Here is a 13,491-nt window from a genome sequence, read left to right as displayed (position 1 = left end):
GGAGTCCCAGGCGCGGCTGGGGATAACGACCGCGTAACTGGAGGCGGGGCCCCAGTCGGTCGCGCTCCGTGCACCTGCCGAAGGTCCCTCCCACTAGTTTCGGGCGCAGTTTCTCGATTCACCATTAGGGGGAGGGGCGCCCGGGCCTTTTGACAGAGAATAATAATAATAGCTGACGTTGATTCACTGCATTGCACAAGCCTGGTCTTTTACTCACCTCTCACGTCGTCGTCTCTAAAACCCTAAAACGTACGTAGGACTGGCTTTCGCACTTCACGGATGAGGAAATAGGAGGTTAAGCCGCTCACCCCAGTCCATATGCCCAGGAAGGGGCAAAGCAGAGATTTAACTAGACCTGGGATTGTTACCCATCGTTGATCTATGACCTGGAAGGGATTAATTTCCCCTTAACCATAACTCTTCACTCTCGAGTCTGCAGGATGGGGTCGTCTTATTACCATCTTCCTTTATCCAAAGATACAGCCGTGAGGGCATATGGTTCCCTGGCAATATGCCCAGATAGGTGTGCTCTAACACGTATGTTCCAGACAAAGCCTCTTACAGAGGGTCTCCTCATAGACGTTTTCATTCACAGGTGGCCCTCGCAGGTGCCCTACAACACAGAGGGATACAGGTATTTTCACACGGAGATGCCCCAAACAAATGATTTCTCACAGGTGCATGCTTGACAGGGGGACCTCAGAACACACGAGCCCCCCTCAGATGTGCTTCTATGTCCGCGTGCCCCACGCAGGCGTGCTCAGGTCTCCCTCTCACGTGAGCTCAGTTCTATGCAGCCGTGCCTCCTGCAGGGCTGTTTCCTGCACCTCACAGGTATGTGTCTCAACAGGTATTCCTCCACCCAGGAATGCGCTATACAGCCTCCCCCACCACAGGTGTATTCTATTTACATGTTCATCCATATGGGGCTTTTTCATATAACTGGGTCCCCTACAGGCGTACTTCCATGCGGGTGTGTCTTGTACAGGTGCTTCTAATGTCTTTCCACATGGCAATTCCTCCTGCAAGTCTCGTTCATTTCATAGGTGAGCCATGCAGATGCATTCCCAAAACAGATGTGCCCCGCGCCGCAGTGCCTCCGCCGGGTGTTTGTTAGCAGGCAGGTTGCGATCTCTACGGCTGCTTTCCCCACAGGTAGGCTTCCATTCAGCTACACTCCACATAGACGTGTTTCAAAGCAGATGTGTCCCATCGGCGTTCTTACACATCCGCGCAGATGTCTTCTTTACACGTTAGCTCTCATGCAGGTGTGTCCCACATAGGTGTTTTTTCCTTAGAGGCTCCCCATCCCCGTCTGCCCAGGAGAAGAGTGCTTCATACACCGATGTCTCCATGCCTTGTGTGTTTCCACACCTGGACAATTCTACAGGTGTGCCGGCAGTGCAGGTGAGAGACCGCTTTTACACCTGCGCGCTTACACTTCTTTTTACGCCTTCCGATTGTAGGATTGGGTTCCCGTTACAGGTGCGTCCGTGGCGCGGCCCCGCCCCCGCTAGGCCCCGCCCTCTCATCTAGGCTCAGGTGCAGAAGCCGGAAGTGCGCTCCCCTCCCAGGTGAGTGACTAAACTTTCCGGGTCACGTGAGCGGGCGGAGCTGGAACAGTGCGACCCAGCCACTGACCGACGTACCGAGGGTTCGAGCGAAGGACCGGCATCCAGACCCGGAACAAGGTCGAAGGCGCCCGGACCAGGTAGGGAGGCAGGTCTTGCGGCTGGGTCTGCCGCCCCCTCCCCCCTCCCCTCCCCTTCCCCTTACCCTAGCCCAGGAACGCACCGCCCCGAGTTAATCTTTAATCTCTGACCTCTGGCGGCGGGGCGGGGCGGGACTCGCGGGTGGCCGGCACGGGTCGCTCTTTCCAGGGGCCTGTGCCTGGATCCGGCTCCCTCCCCCACGCCCTGGCCTTTCTCCTTCAGCTCCCAGGTGCGGGGTCGAAGGTACCCCCGTCCGGAGATGCGGTAGGAGAGGCGCCCGCGACAAGCCCCTTCCCTGTGCCACCAGCCTGTCACCCGGCCCATGGCGAGCCCGAGCCTGGGGCCGCTCCTGGCGCTCGGCCTGCCAGTGCTGCTGGCCCGCTGGGGCCGGGTCGGGGGGCAAGGTAGGTACCGGTCCGTGGTGCTGGGGGTCTGGGCTCTGAAGAGCTGTGTCCATGGAACACTGAGAGGTCAAGAACCCAGAGCGGGCATGTGATGCCTTGGGAGCAGGAGTCGATAGAGTCAGAGCTGGAGGGTTAGAATTTCTGTGTCCTTCCTTGGACGGTTGGAGTTGGTCTAGGAGAATTCCTGAGTTGGGTGGAATTGTGAGCTGCCGGGAGAGGAGGCCTGCGGGCCGGAGTCTCAGTAAGGTTGAGGACTTTGGGGAAATGCGAATCAGGAGGAAGCCTGCCTGGGGCTTTAGACCCAGGTTGAGCAGACTGGCCTAAGGTGTGGACCCTGCCTTTCTGCCCTCTATTCTAGGAAAAAAACCTCAAAAAACAATCCAGAGAAACACAATAGAACAACTGTAGCCTGTAGCCCGGCCCTGTTGCTCCCTGGCCTTGCTATAACCCAGCCTTGCAAATTAGAACTCAAAGAACCCGCCCAGAAAGCTTGCCTCCCAACTGAGATCACTGGGATGCTCATCCAGTACTGACTGTGTCTGTTCTCCCGCTTAGGATAAGGGGCTCCCATTCCAGTGTCACAAAAGTGTAAACTGCGGCCCTTTTGCGGTCCTGACCAGAGAAAAGTCAGGACTTGAGTCAAGGCCAATCCAAATTCCAGGAGGATCCCGGCCTGGGACTCTGCTTTCTCAGGAGGAGGAGCTGGGGGATGGGGAGATGGGCCCGAGTCGTGAGACCTTCCCTGTCTCCTCGTCCCACCCAGGCCTCACCTTGGGCCTGCATGCGGGTCCGGACCAGGGCCAGCGGGTAGCTGGCTATCTGGCCGCACGTGCTGGAGATGGTGCCACAGGCCAGGAGGACGAGGATGCCCGGGTCAGCTGAGTCGTGGCTATACTGCTGGAGCCACTGGTTCTTCAGGGTCTGGGAGGGGCGGAGAAGGAAGGAGGGTGGGAGGGAGCTAGGGGACACCAGGACCCTGCTGGCTGGCTTCTGTATCCTCTGACAGTTGGTCTTAGCCATGCAGGCTCTTTTTTAGACCTCACCTAAAGGGGACTTCCCTGGTGGTCCGGTGGTTAAGACTGTGCACTTCTAATGTAGGGGGCCTGGATTCCAGCCAGTTCCCAGTGGGGGAACTAAGACCCCACATGCCTGCTGCACCGTGGGGCCAAAAACCAAAAAAAAAAACCTCACCTAGACTCTTTCTGGGCTTCCCTGATGACTCAGATGGTAAAAGATCTGCCTGCGATATGGGAGACCTGAGTTTGATCCCTGGGTGGGGAAGATTCCCTGGAGAAGGAAATGGCTACCCATTCCAGTACTCTTGCCTGGAAAATCCCATGGACGGAGGAGCCTGGTGGGCTACAGTCCATGGGGTTGCAAAAAGTCAGATGCAACTGTGCACACTCACAGACCCTCTCTGGTATGTGGAATAATGGCCCCCTATTGTTCCTGCCCTCATCCCTGGAATCTGTGAATAGGATACTTTCCGTGGCAAAAGGGACTTTGCAAACAGGATTAAGTTAAAAATCTGGAGGTGGGAGATTATCCTAGAGCTTTCAAGTGGGCCCGATGTCATCACAAGTCTTCTAAAAGTCAGAGAAGGAGATGTGATGACAGAAACAGACACGAGAGACTTGAGGTGGCGGAAGAGGCCGTGTTGCTGACCTTGAAGATGGAGAAGGGGCCACGAGCCAATGAACGTGGGCCGCCAGAAACTGGAAAATGTAAGAAAACGGATTCTCTCCTAGAGCCTCCTAAAGGAAAGAAGCCTTGCTGACACCTTGATTTTAGCCCAATTAGACCTATTTTATGGGTTTCTCTGGTGGCTCAGTAAAGAATCCCCCTGCCAATCAGGAAACATGGGTTCAATCCCTGGGTCGGGAAGATCCCCTGGAAAAGGAAATGGCAATCCACTCCAGTATTCTTGCCTGGAAAATTCCATGGACAGAAGAACCTGGCAGGCTACAGTCCGTAGAGTTGTAAAGAGTCAGATATGACTGATATGACTAAATAACAATTACTATCCCCATTTCACTGATGAGAAACCGAGGCTCAAGGGAAGTTACTTGCCCAAAGCCACAAGATAAAGGTGACAATCAACATTCAGAGTCAACCCCAAGTCCAGAGCTATGCTCTTGGCCAATCCCTTCTGAGGCCTTCTGTGAGGCCTCTGTAAGTCCAGGATCTTTTTTCTGACCTTGGGACTGGAAAGGCTCATAGGTTGCATTTCCTGAGTCAATCTTAATCCATTGCTAATGGCTTCCCAGAACTGTGCTAAGACAGACTGAAGTGTGATACTGGATTGGTGATGTCTGGTCTGGGCATGGAAGGGGCAAATGAGAAGTATTTACTATACTGACTTTGGGGCTAGAGTTGCATTAGCCAATTAGATGTTTCATGAGTTTTTAAGAACAGTTCTGTTAAAAAGAGGTTTTAACACCTGGGTAAGTATGGCCAACTTATGTGCTTAAAAAAGAGTAAATAATGTTTCTGCAGGACTTCTCAGAGTCTTTAAGAGACTAATTAAGATCTTGAAATGTCAAGAAGGCACAGGGCCTCTCAAACTACTTAGACCTCTGAAATCCCTTTTGGGGTGAAGAATGAATGATATAAGGCTGTGTCTTATATCTGCTCAGGAGTCTTAATGGCTTCCTATCACCTTTGGGAGAAACCCAAACTCGTGATCTTTGAGTCCTTGCTGACGTCAACTCTGTCCAGCCACTCAGGACTTCCACTCTTCAACAGCAAAACAACCAATCAATCTAATCAAAAAATGGGCCGAAGACCTAAAAAGACATTTCTCCAAAGAAGACATTTAGATGGCCCACGGGAATGTGAAAAGATGCTCAATGTTGCTAATTATTGGAGAAATGTAAATCAAAACTACAGTGATGTATCACCTCACACTGGTCAGAGTGGCCATCATTTAAGAGTCTACAAATAATAAATGCTGGAGAGGGTGTGGAGAAAAGGAAACCTTCCTACACTTTTGGAGGGAATATAAGTTGGTATAACTACTGTGGAAAACAGTATGGAGGTTCCTTAAAAAACTAAAAATAGAGCTGCCATTTGATCCAGCAACCCCACTCCTGGGCATATATTTGGACAAAACTATAATTTGAAAAGATACATCCACCACTATTCACAATAGTTGAGACAGGGAAATAAATGTCCACTGACCATATAAATACTTAAATAAGTACCATATAAGATGTGGTACTTATATACAATGAACTACTAGTCATCCATAAAAAAGGATGAAATAATGCCATTTGCAGCAACATGGATGGACCTAGAGATGATCATGCTAAGTGAAGTAAGTCAGACAGAGAAAGACAAATACCATGTGATATCACTTGTATGTGGAATCTAAAATACTATACAAATGAACTTATCTATGAAACAGAAACAGACTCCAGACCCAGAAAAAAAAACTTATGGTTACCAAAAGGGAAAAGTGAGAGGGGAGGGATAAATTTGGAGTTTGGGATTAGCAGATACAAACTGTTTGTGTGTGTCAGTAGCTCAGTTGTGTCTGACTTTTTGCAACCCCATGGACTGTAGCCCACCAGGCTCCTCTGTGGATTTCTCCAGGCAAGAATACTGGAGCAGGTTGCCATTTCCTTCTCCAAGGGATCTTCCTGATCCAGGGATCGAACGCAGGTCTCCTGCATTGCAGGAAGATTCTTTATCATCTGAGCTACAGGGAAGTCCCATAGATACAAACTACAGTATATAAAATAAACAACAAGGTTCTACTGTATAGTACAAGGAACTATATTCTATATCTTGCAGTAAGCTGTAATAGAAAAAAAAAAGAGACTTTCACTCCTTCAAGAGACCAAATTCATTCCTGTGTTTGGTCCTTGGCATTGGCTATGCCCTCTGCTTTGTTCACACTCTCTTTTGATATATATTCAACACATCACTCCAGCATCACCTCTCAGAGGCATTCCCAGCCATGCCTCCTCCTGCCCACAGTTACTTTCGATTATACATTCTCTTTGTTGTCTTCTGAGAACTTTTCAGGATCTGAAACTATTTATTTGCTGGTTTACTGCCTTCTTTGTTCACTGGAGGGGTATCCCAGGAGGACAAGAATTATGTTGTACTCTTTGAATGCATGCGTTGGAAGGACTGACGCTGAAGCTCCAATACTTCGGCCATGTGAGCAAACAGCTGATTCACTGGAAAAGACCCTGATGCTGGGAAAGATGGAGGGCAAGAGGAGAAGGGGGTGACAGAGGATGAGATAGTTGGATGGTATCACTGACTCAATGGATGTGAGTTTGAGCAAACTCAGGGAGATAGTGAAGGACAGGAAAGCCTGGTGTGCTGCAGTCCATGGGGTCACACAGAGTCAGACACAATTTGGCAACTGAACAACAACCTTGAATGCAGCAGCCAGCGCAGTGCCAGGCACTTATGGATGCTTAGGAAACAGTTGCTAAACCAACAAATGAATGAATGAATGAAGCTTTATCTCATTTGGCTATGTAGATGCTGGGTGCTGGTAGGGTAGGTAGGGTTGGCATGTATGGGGCATCTCAGATCAGGACCAGCTGTGTCATTTGTGGGACCCAGTGCGAAATAAAAATAAGGGAGGTTCCCTGTTCAAAAATTACTGAAAATTTTAAGACGGGATTTTCCTGGTGGTCCAGAGGTTAAGAACCCACCTGCCAGCGCAAAGGACATGAGTTTGATCCCTGGTCTGGGAAGATCCCACATGTCACAGGGCAACTAAGCCCGTGAGCCACAACTACTGAGCCTGAGATCTAGAGCCCAAGGGCCATAACCCCTGAAGCCCACGCACCCTAGAGCCTGTGCTCTGCAACAAGAGAAGCCACTGCAATGAGAAACCTGTGCACCGCAACTAGAGAGCAGCCCTCGCATGCCACAACTAGAGAAGGCATGAATGCAGCAATGAGGACCCAGGGCAGCCAAAATTAAATAAACAAATGAAAAGAAAAACAAATTCAAGATGGCAACAGCAAAGCATTCAACCAAGCCCAGGACCCTTTTGAGTTGGCAACTGGACAGGTTGCCCACCCAGGAAGCTGGGCTGGATACAAACATCGGGGCAGGGATGCCTGGGGACTTCTGTGCCAGGAGACCCTGGTGATCCTTCCAGGAGATGGGAAAAGCAATGGATGAGGCCCCTGGAAGAGAAACAGCAAAAACTCCCAGCTCCTTCCTCTCCTGCTAAAGGTCCCAAGATGCTGACCATGGGGTGTGGATTTTATAGTGACGATGGACACCGAAATGGGCAGACCTTAAAGAAAACATTGGCTTGGCAGTAGAGGCATGTTTGACCCATGTTTTGGGAGGAGATGGGCATCTTTGAAGCTCAGCTTTGCCTGCTCCCTTGATTCTCTGAACTGGAGTGGTCCCCAACTTTCACATGTCCTGAGACCTGGGAAGACCAAACTACAGATGGAAGGTTCTTGTGGTAGGAAGTGGAAGAATGGCAGGGGATGGGGGTCCAATGCCTGAAAAGGTTCCCCAGGATCCCATGGCCCATGGTGCTTTGCTTCTCCACCTATAGCTATGGAGGTCAACTGATTCAGACCCCCAGGGAGAGCAGACCCCACCCAGAGAAGGGAGTGCCACAGACCTCATAGACGGCCAGGTCGATGCCCGCGTAGGGGATGATGCCCAGAACGTTGGGCAGGTAGCCACGGTAGAAGGCACGGGGACCTTCTCTCTCCAGGATCTGCCACGCACAGTCCAGCAGCCCCTTGTACTGGCCCGTCCGGCGAAGGGTCAGCCGCGTCTTCAGCACCTGGGGAGAACCCGGTTATCCCTGGAAAAGCTGCCTTTGGAATCACAACATCCAGGAATGAAGACAGCTGGGTGGAGACACCCTGAGAATAATTGAATTAAAAAGAACCACTTGCTCTAGAATCTATCTTCTGCCTCCAAACTCTATACTGACAAATTGTTACATCTATCAGGGTTGCTTGTGGCACCCACTGCTAACTGTCTCCCAATATCCCTTAGCAATAGAATCTGTTATTTTCAGCAAGCACACAGTCTCTAGAAATATAGACTACATTTTTCAGCTTCCCTAGGTGTGTGGCCATGTGACTGAGTCCTAGCCGATGAAGGTGAAGAAGTATGTAAGGCTTTCAGAAAGCATCCTTAAAGTCAGGGAGGTGTTCCTTCCTTTGTTTTTCCTTCTTGGCTGGAATGTGGATGCTGTAACTGGAGCACAAGTAGCCATTTTGGTCCATAAGGAGGGTGCTGCATGCTGAGGTGGTAGAACAAGATAGATTCTTGTTCTCCAACACTCTGAAGCCACTTATACCACCCCTGAACTGCTCACCTCTGGACTTCATTTACATGATTTAAGTTTTCTATCACTCTAATCCTAACTGATGCCTGGTACAACCTGAAACTTGAAATGATTTCTCCAAAAACAGTTTCACTTGGAAATGATTCCCTTGGGGACAAGCATCCTGGAAACCAGGATCCTTAAAAGAGGCATATCCATCAGTGGCTGGCCCCCACAACTGTCATCTAAACAGTTAAACCAACACTGATCAAACCAGCCAATGCTGAAGGAAATCAACCCTGATTATCCACTGGAAGGACTGATGCTGAAGCTCCAGCACTTTGGCCACCTGATGTGAAGCATCGACTCACTGGAAAAGACCCTGATGCTGGGAATGACTGAGGGCAGGAGGAGAAGGGGGCCCTTCTCGTGCAGAGGATGAGATGGTTGGATGGCATCATTGACTCAATGGACATGAGTTTGAGCAAACTGGAGATAGTGAAGGACAGGGAAGCCTGGTGTGCTTCAGTCCATGGGGTCGCAGAGTCAGATACGACTGAGCTGAGAGTCAGATACGACAAACCAGTACTGTCCCCAGAAATCACATGTCAAACTGTGATACCCAGACCAGCTACACAAGAAACAGCATTGCTGTAATGAGTCTGAATCAGGAAGAGACAAAGTGATCACCCAATGCTTAGTGGATCAATGTGAAGTGGATCATCCCACTTCACACCTTGGAGTGAAACGGTGATTGCAGACCTCCCACAGTACAACGAGGTCTCTGCCAGGGCTCCTCCTTACCTCCATGGGGTAGATGATGGTTTGGGCTGTGGCACCAGCCAGGGAGCCAGCCACAAAGCGCTCCTGCACGTGCAGTGTCTCCTGTTGCCCCCGGATGGCCCGCTTGATCTGAGAGGGAGACACAGAGGTGGCGGGACCTCAGGGCTTGGCCTTCTGTGGGTTTGAACTTCCCCTCTGCTGTCCTTCTGCTGGGGGCGTCCCGTAGGGGAGCAGATGCCTACTCCCGGGGACCTGCAGACATTCCCGCACCCCCGGGCCAATCCTGCAGACGCCATGTCTACAGTCCATCCTCCCCACACCTGCCCTCACCTGCTCATAGGCCATGAACTTGATCGCTGACTCAGGTGCAATCTTGAGCACATTAATCCCGTTGCCACGCCACAGGGAGCGCACGCCCCCCTCTTGGATCATGCTCCAGAGGCCCCCCAGGATGTTCAGCCGGTTGGTCTTGGAGGCGTGGACCTGGGTGGGGGGAGACAAGGTGGCTTCGGGGTCCCTTCCAGGGGTCCAGGCCTGGGGAAAGGAGGGGGTGGGTCTCTCCAGGGTCTCTCACCTGCATGAAGACCTTGAGGCGGTCCAGAGGGGCTGTGCCTGTCCGGGACACGGCACCTGCCACCGCGCCCGCCACCAGCTGCTTCCACCACATGCCAGTCAGCTTCTCCTGCTCCGAGAACTCATCCGGGACAGTCAGGCACTCGCCAATATCCAGGACCTGGGGATGCAGAGGTTGGGGGTGTCATGACCCACTGGGGCTGGGAAGATGTGACCCTGCTCTAAACTGGGGCATCTCCCCCATGAATTCTAGGATACCCAGAGAGTCCACCAGTCCAAGAGATCTCTCTCAGATCCCTACCAGATCTAGCCCTGCAGTCTCCATGAGAGGTAACATCCTTCCTGGGGACCTCCACCAAATCCCATCAAAGCCTCCTATTCAAGCCTCTGCTCCATAAAGATCCCTCCAGGGCCAATGAAATCCCTCTGCAGGATTCCATCCATAGGGTCTCTCACATAAGGATTCCAGAAGATTCCTCCAGGGCCACACAAGATCCTTTCAGGGGCTTCCCATATCAGGAGCCCAGAGACTCTCTCCTGGGGTCTCCCCCTGATCTCACAGGTCTCCCCCACAGAGATCATCCGCCCTCTAGCGCCCTCTAGTATCTCCACTTGTGGACTTCTTAACCAAGCCCCTCATAGGTCTCCCAGGGTGGGAATCTGGATCTCTCAAGAGATTCTCAGCAGATCCCAAGGATGGATTCCCTCCAGATGCCATCAGATCCTATCAGAAGCATCAGTTAGGGATTCCCATCCCAGAAATGACAATCCAGTGCACTTCTTCCCTCAATTTCTAATGGATCCCATCAGACCCTCCAAAAACAGTGGCTTCCTAACTTGTCTTTTCAGCAGCAGAATTCTTTATTGGGCAGAACTAGAAACCAGCAGAAGGAGAGCTGCGTGGGTAGAAGGTGGGAGACCAGATGCCCCATCTGGTGAGCCCTCTCTTGCCTAACTCCCCAAGGCCCCACAGTAAGCCTGAAGGGCTCCCATCAGCTCCCATCAGCTCCCAGAGCCCCAGATGGAGGAAGAGGAGAGCAGAACCTCACCCTCAGGCTGCTCCCAGTGGCTCCTCCCACTAGAGTGCCGATCCAGCCCCTGCCCCTATGCCTTGGGAAAGAGAGGTCCCGACCACCAGGCTGGGATCGTCACCCCCACCTCACCGTGGAATGCTTCCAAAAATACAGCACATCTTCCACGTTCTCCAGCGAATGCAACAGGAAGTGGTCACGCCACTCCTGCCAGTCAATGGTCATGGTGCCATCACGGTCCATGCTGGTGGGGAGAGGGGCACAGGTGGGACAGAATCAGTGCCTGGGGCTGGGAGGTGAGTTGAGGGAGGTGGGAGATTCTGGTTTGTTTGGGGAGGAGACTGAGCTCCTTGACACTGTGAAGCCCCCCATTTTACAGAGGGGCACACTGAGGCTCAGAGAGGAAAAGCAACTGGCCCAAGATCTCAGCTCCACTCCCTCCCTGGGATTGGGTCCAGGGCTCAGAGGCTCGAGGTGGCTGAGGGGGTCTCAGGGATCTGAGTTACCTGGGATTGTGGACCCAGCCACTCACCTGTGCAGGATTTTCTCTGCCTGTTCCAGCGAGATGGAAATGCCCAGGGCTCGGAAACTCTGCTGGATCTCAGAGACATCAATCTGACCTGGGGAGGGGGCCCAAGGGGGGGACCCCGAGTCAGAGGACCAGAATGGACTGGGGATGTCTAACAAGACCAGGGCACACAGGAACCCAAGGTGAGGTGTGTGGCAGGGTTGTGGTGAGGGTCCCTTGACCCATTGGGATCAGAGAGGTGGAATTGGTTCATATTGGGAGGGACTTGCATTTGCTGAATGAATGAAGGATTAAGTCCAGGGGTAATTATTGGGGTTCCCATGCCACAGGGAGTTGAGGCCATATTGGACATCCAGAAAATACGATGGGGGTGGCTCTGTCTCACAGGGAATCCAGAAGCAATGTGGGGAGGGGAATCTTTGCACCACAAATAATATGACTAATAAATAATAGGGTCCCACCCATTAGGAAAAGGAGGTGGGATAGACCAGCTGGGCCCTGAACCACCTAGCTGAGGGTGAGGAGAGCTCCCGAAATAGCCTGTGAGTCATCAGGGAGAAGCGGCCCTCCCCGCTTCCTCCTGGCATTGCCAGTTCTAACCTCACTGGGGTCTCCAGGGCCCCCACAGCCCCATCCCCTGGCCTTACCATCCTGATTCTGGTCCAGACTGTGGAACAGAAGTAAAAGGCGCTGTTCCCGCTCCTGCAGGTAGAGGATAAACTCCTCCAGGTCAAGGCCGCCATCTGGGTCACTGTCACCCTCAGGGGGGATGCCCTGGCAGGGGAGAAAGGTCAGAGGGAGCTCCTAAAAGCTGCTCCCACAATGTGGGGCATGACAAGCTTATGTCCCAGGAACCTGGGCCCACCACCCTGCCATCAGCTCTCCCCTCAACAAGATGCCCAAGGCCATGGTAGGTCTGTGAGGTGGACAGCAGTTATCCAACTTTCCTGGTGAGCAAAATGAGGCTCATCAAGGTCAAGTAACTTGCCCAAGGTTACAGAGCTGGGAAGTAGGTAGGTGGATTTGGGTTCTTGTTTCTGCAACCTGTCCTTCCAGCTGTCTCTTACTAGGACTTGTCTGAGTGGCAGTTTCAAGAGCTCTCACTGGAGATGGCACTGAGAGATGTGGTAGCAAGGACACAACCACACTGAGCATCCACTGGGCCTCTGTTTACCCATCTGTAAAGTGGGAGGGTGACTGGAGGTCTCAGGGTTCTATGGAGACAGTCCAGTGGCATGTGGGTCTTCAGGTGTAGAGGGATTGGGGTCAAGTTCCTGCTTGGATAGGATCATCCCCAGCTGAGGGCAGCCTCAGATAGGATTGGGTCCTTGGCTGGGACAACTTGGGGCATTGAGCCAAGTCCTAGAAAGGACAGGGAAGGGAATGTAAACATAGAGTCTGGGGCAGCTGCCTGGGAGAGTAGTGGGTGCCCAGAGCCGGGTAGGAGGGAGGGGAGGGCATGTTTCCTGTAGGTGGGTGCAGGCCATGTCTCTGGGTTGTGCAAAGAGTTCAGAGGAGGGTGTGTCCAGGGCAGTGGGCAGAAAAGCGCACGTGGCCCCATTCCCTGGCAGACATCCTCCACCCAGAGGGAGGAGGGGGACAGGTTTGGCAGCCTGGACTGCAGGCCTGGGGCCTTGGTGGTCCTATCTTGAGCGATCCCGTTAGGCCCGGACACGGGCGGGCACGGGCAAAGAGACAGGGACGCTCAAGCTAGGCACAGGCTGTCACGGGCGACTCGCGGCGCTCCATTCAGGGGCTCAGATTACCCGGCGCCAGTAGGGCCCAGCGCCGCGCACCAGGAGGGGTATCCCAGCGGGGGTACCTGTTGGGCGCCGCGGTCCGGATCGCCCCCGCCCAGCCGGGCCAGTCCCTGGCGCAACTCGCGAATGTCCACGCGACCATCCTTGTTACTGTCCAGCTCTTCGAAGAGGCGACCCCAGCGCTGACGCCGCTCGGCATCGCCCGGGCCCCCCCGCATGGCGCCAGCCCGGGGGGGAGGGGAGGCCCGGCAGCGGCGGCCTCAGCGGGGGCTTGACGGCTCCCCCTCCCCCCCGGGGCCCCGCAGGGCCAGCTCCGCGGCCACAGCCACCGCAGCCTCCGCGCTGCCTGCCGGGCTCCGGCACTTGTAGGAGGCGGTGACTGCTAGCCGTCGCCGCCCGCGCCAGAACTTGCTTCTCCTTCCCCG

The 13,491-nt window shown here is 53.1% G+C and overlaps 1 protein-coding gene across 6 annotated transcripts; it reads right to left on the bottom strand.

Annotated features, from left to right (window-relative positions):
- Nucleotides 1–238: 238 nt before the first annotated feature.
- LOC136155805 (mitochondrial adenyl nucleotide antiporter SLC25A23-like) lies at nucleotides 239–13,491 on the bottom strand. 6 transcript variants are annotated; one of them, XM_065917927.1, is made up of 10 exons: nucleotides 13,129–13,490; nucleotides 11,954–12,080; nucleotides 11,310–11,397; nucleotides 10,910–11,021; nucleotides 9,748–9,906; nucleotides 9,504–9,656; nucleotides 9,195–9,302; nucleotides 7,731–7,898; nucleotides 2,887–3,037; nucleotides 239–613 (listed from the first exon to the last, which is right to left on the bottom strand). In XM_065917927.1, the coding sequence occupies exons 1-10, from the start codon at nucleotides 13,282–13,284 to the stop codon at nucleotides 531–533; spliced, it is 1,305 nt and encodes a 434-aa protein (XP_065773999.1). In that variant the 5' UTR covers nucleotides 13,285–13,490; the 3' UTR covers nucleotides 239–530. The 6 variants fall into 6 exon arrangements, with proteins under 6 accessions (XP_065773999.1, XP_065773998.1, XP_065774000.1 ...); XM_065917926.1 differs by lacking the exon at nucleotides 239–613 and having other exon boundaries at nucleotides 2,553–3,037; nucleotides 13,129–13,491; XM_065917928.1 differs by lacking the exons at nucleotides 239–613; nucleotides 2,887–3,037 and adding an exon at nucleotides 5,904–7,275 and having other exon boundaries at nucleotides 13,129–13,491.

Source organism: Muntiacus reevesi, chromosome 1 (genome assembly GCF_963930625.1).
Source record: "Muntiacus reevesi chromosome 1, mMunRee1.1, whole genome shotgun sequence".
NCBI classification, from domain to species: domain Eukaryota; kingdom Metazoa; phylum Chordata; class Mammalia; order Artiodactyla; family Cervidae; genus Muntiacus; species Muntiacus reevesi.
The sequence above is the reverse complement of the archived record's forward strand: the minus strand, read 5'-3'. Positions and strand labels throughout refer to the sequence as shown.

What these genes read in the sequence shown, in the direction of transcription:
- LOC136155805 (XM_065917926.1), bottom strand. Translation starts at nt 13,284, where the DNA reads ATGCGGGGGGGCCCGGGCGATGCCGAGCGGCGTCAGCGCTGGGGTCGC. An exon ending in CGGACCGCGGCGCCCAACAG is followed by an intron (nt 12,081 to 13,128) that starts GTACCCCCGCTG and finishes CTCCCCTGCCAG; the next exon opens with GGCATCCCCCCTGAGGGTGA. An exon ending in GCCTCAAGGTCTTCATGCAG is followed by an intron (nt 9,657 to 9,747) that starts GTGAGAGACCCT and finishes CCCCCCACCCAG; the next exon opens with GTCCACGCCTCCAAGACCAA.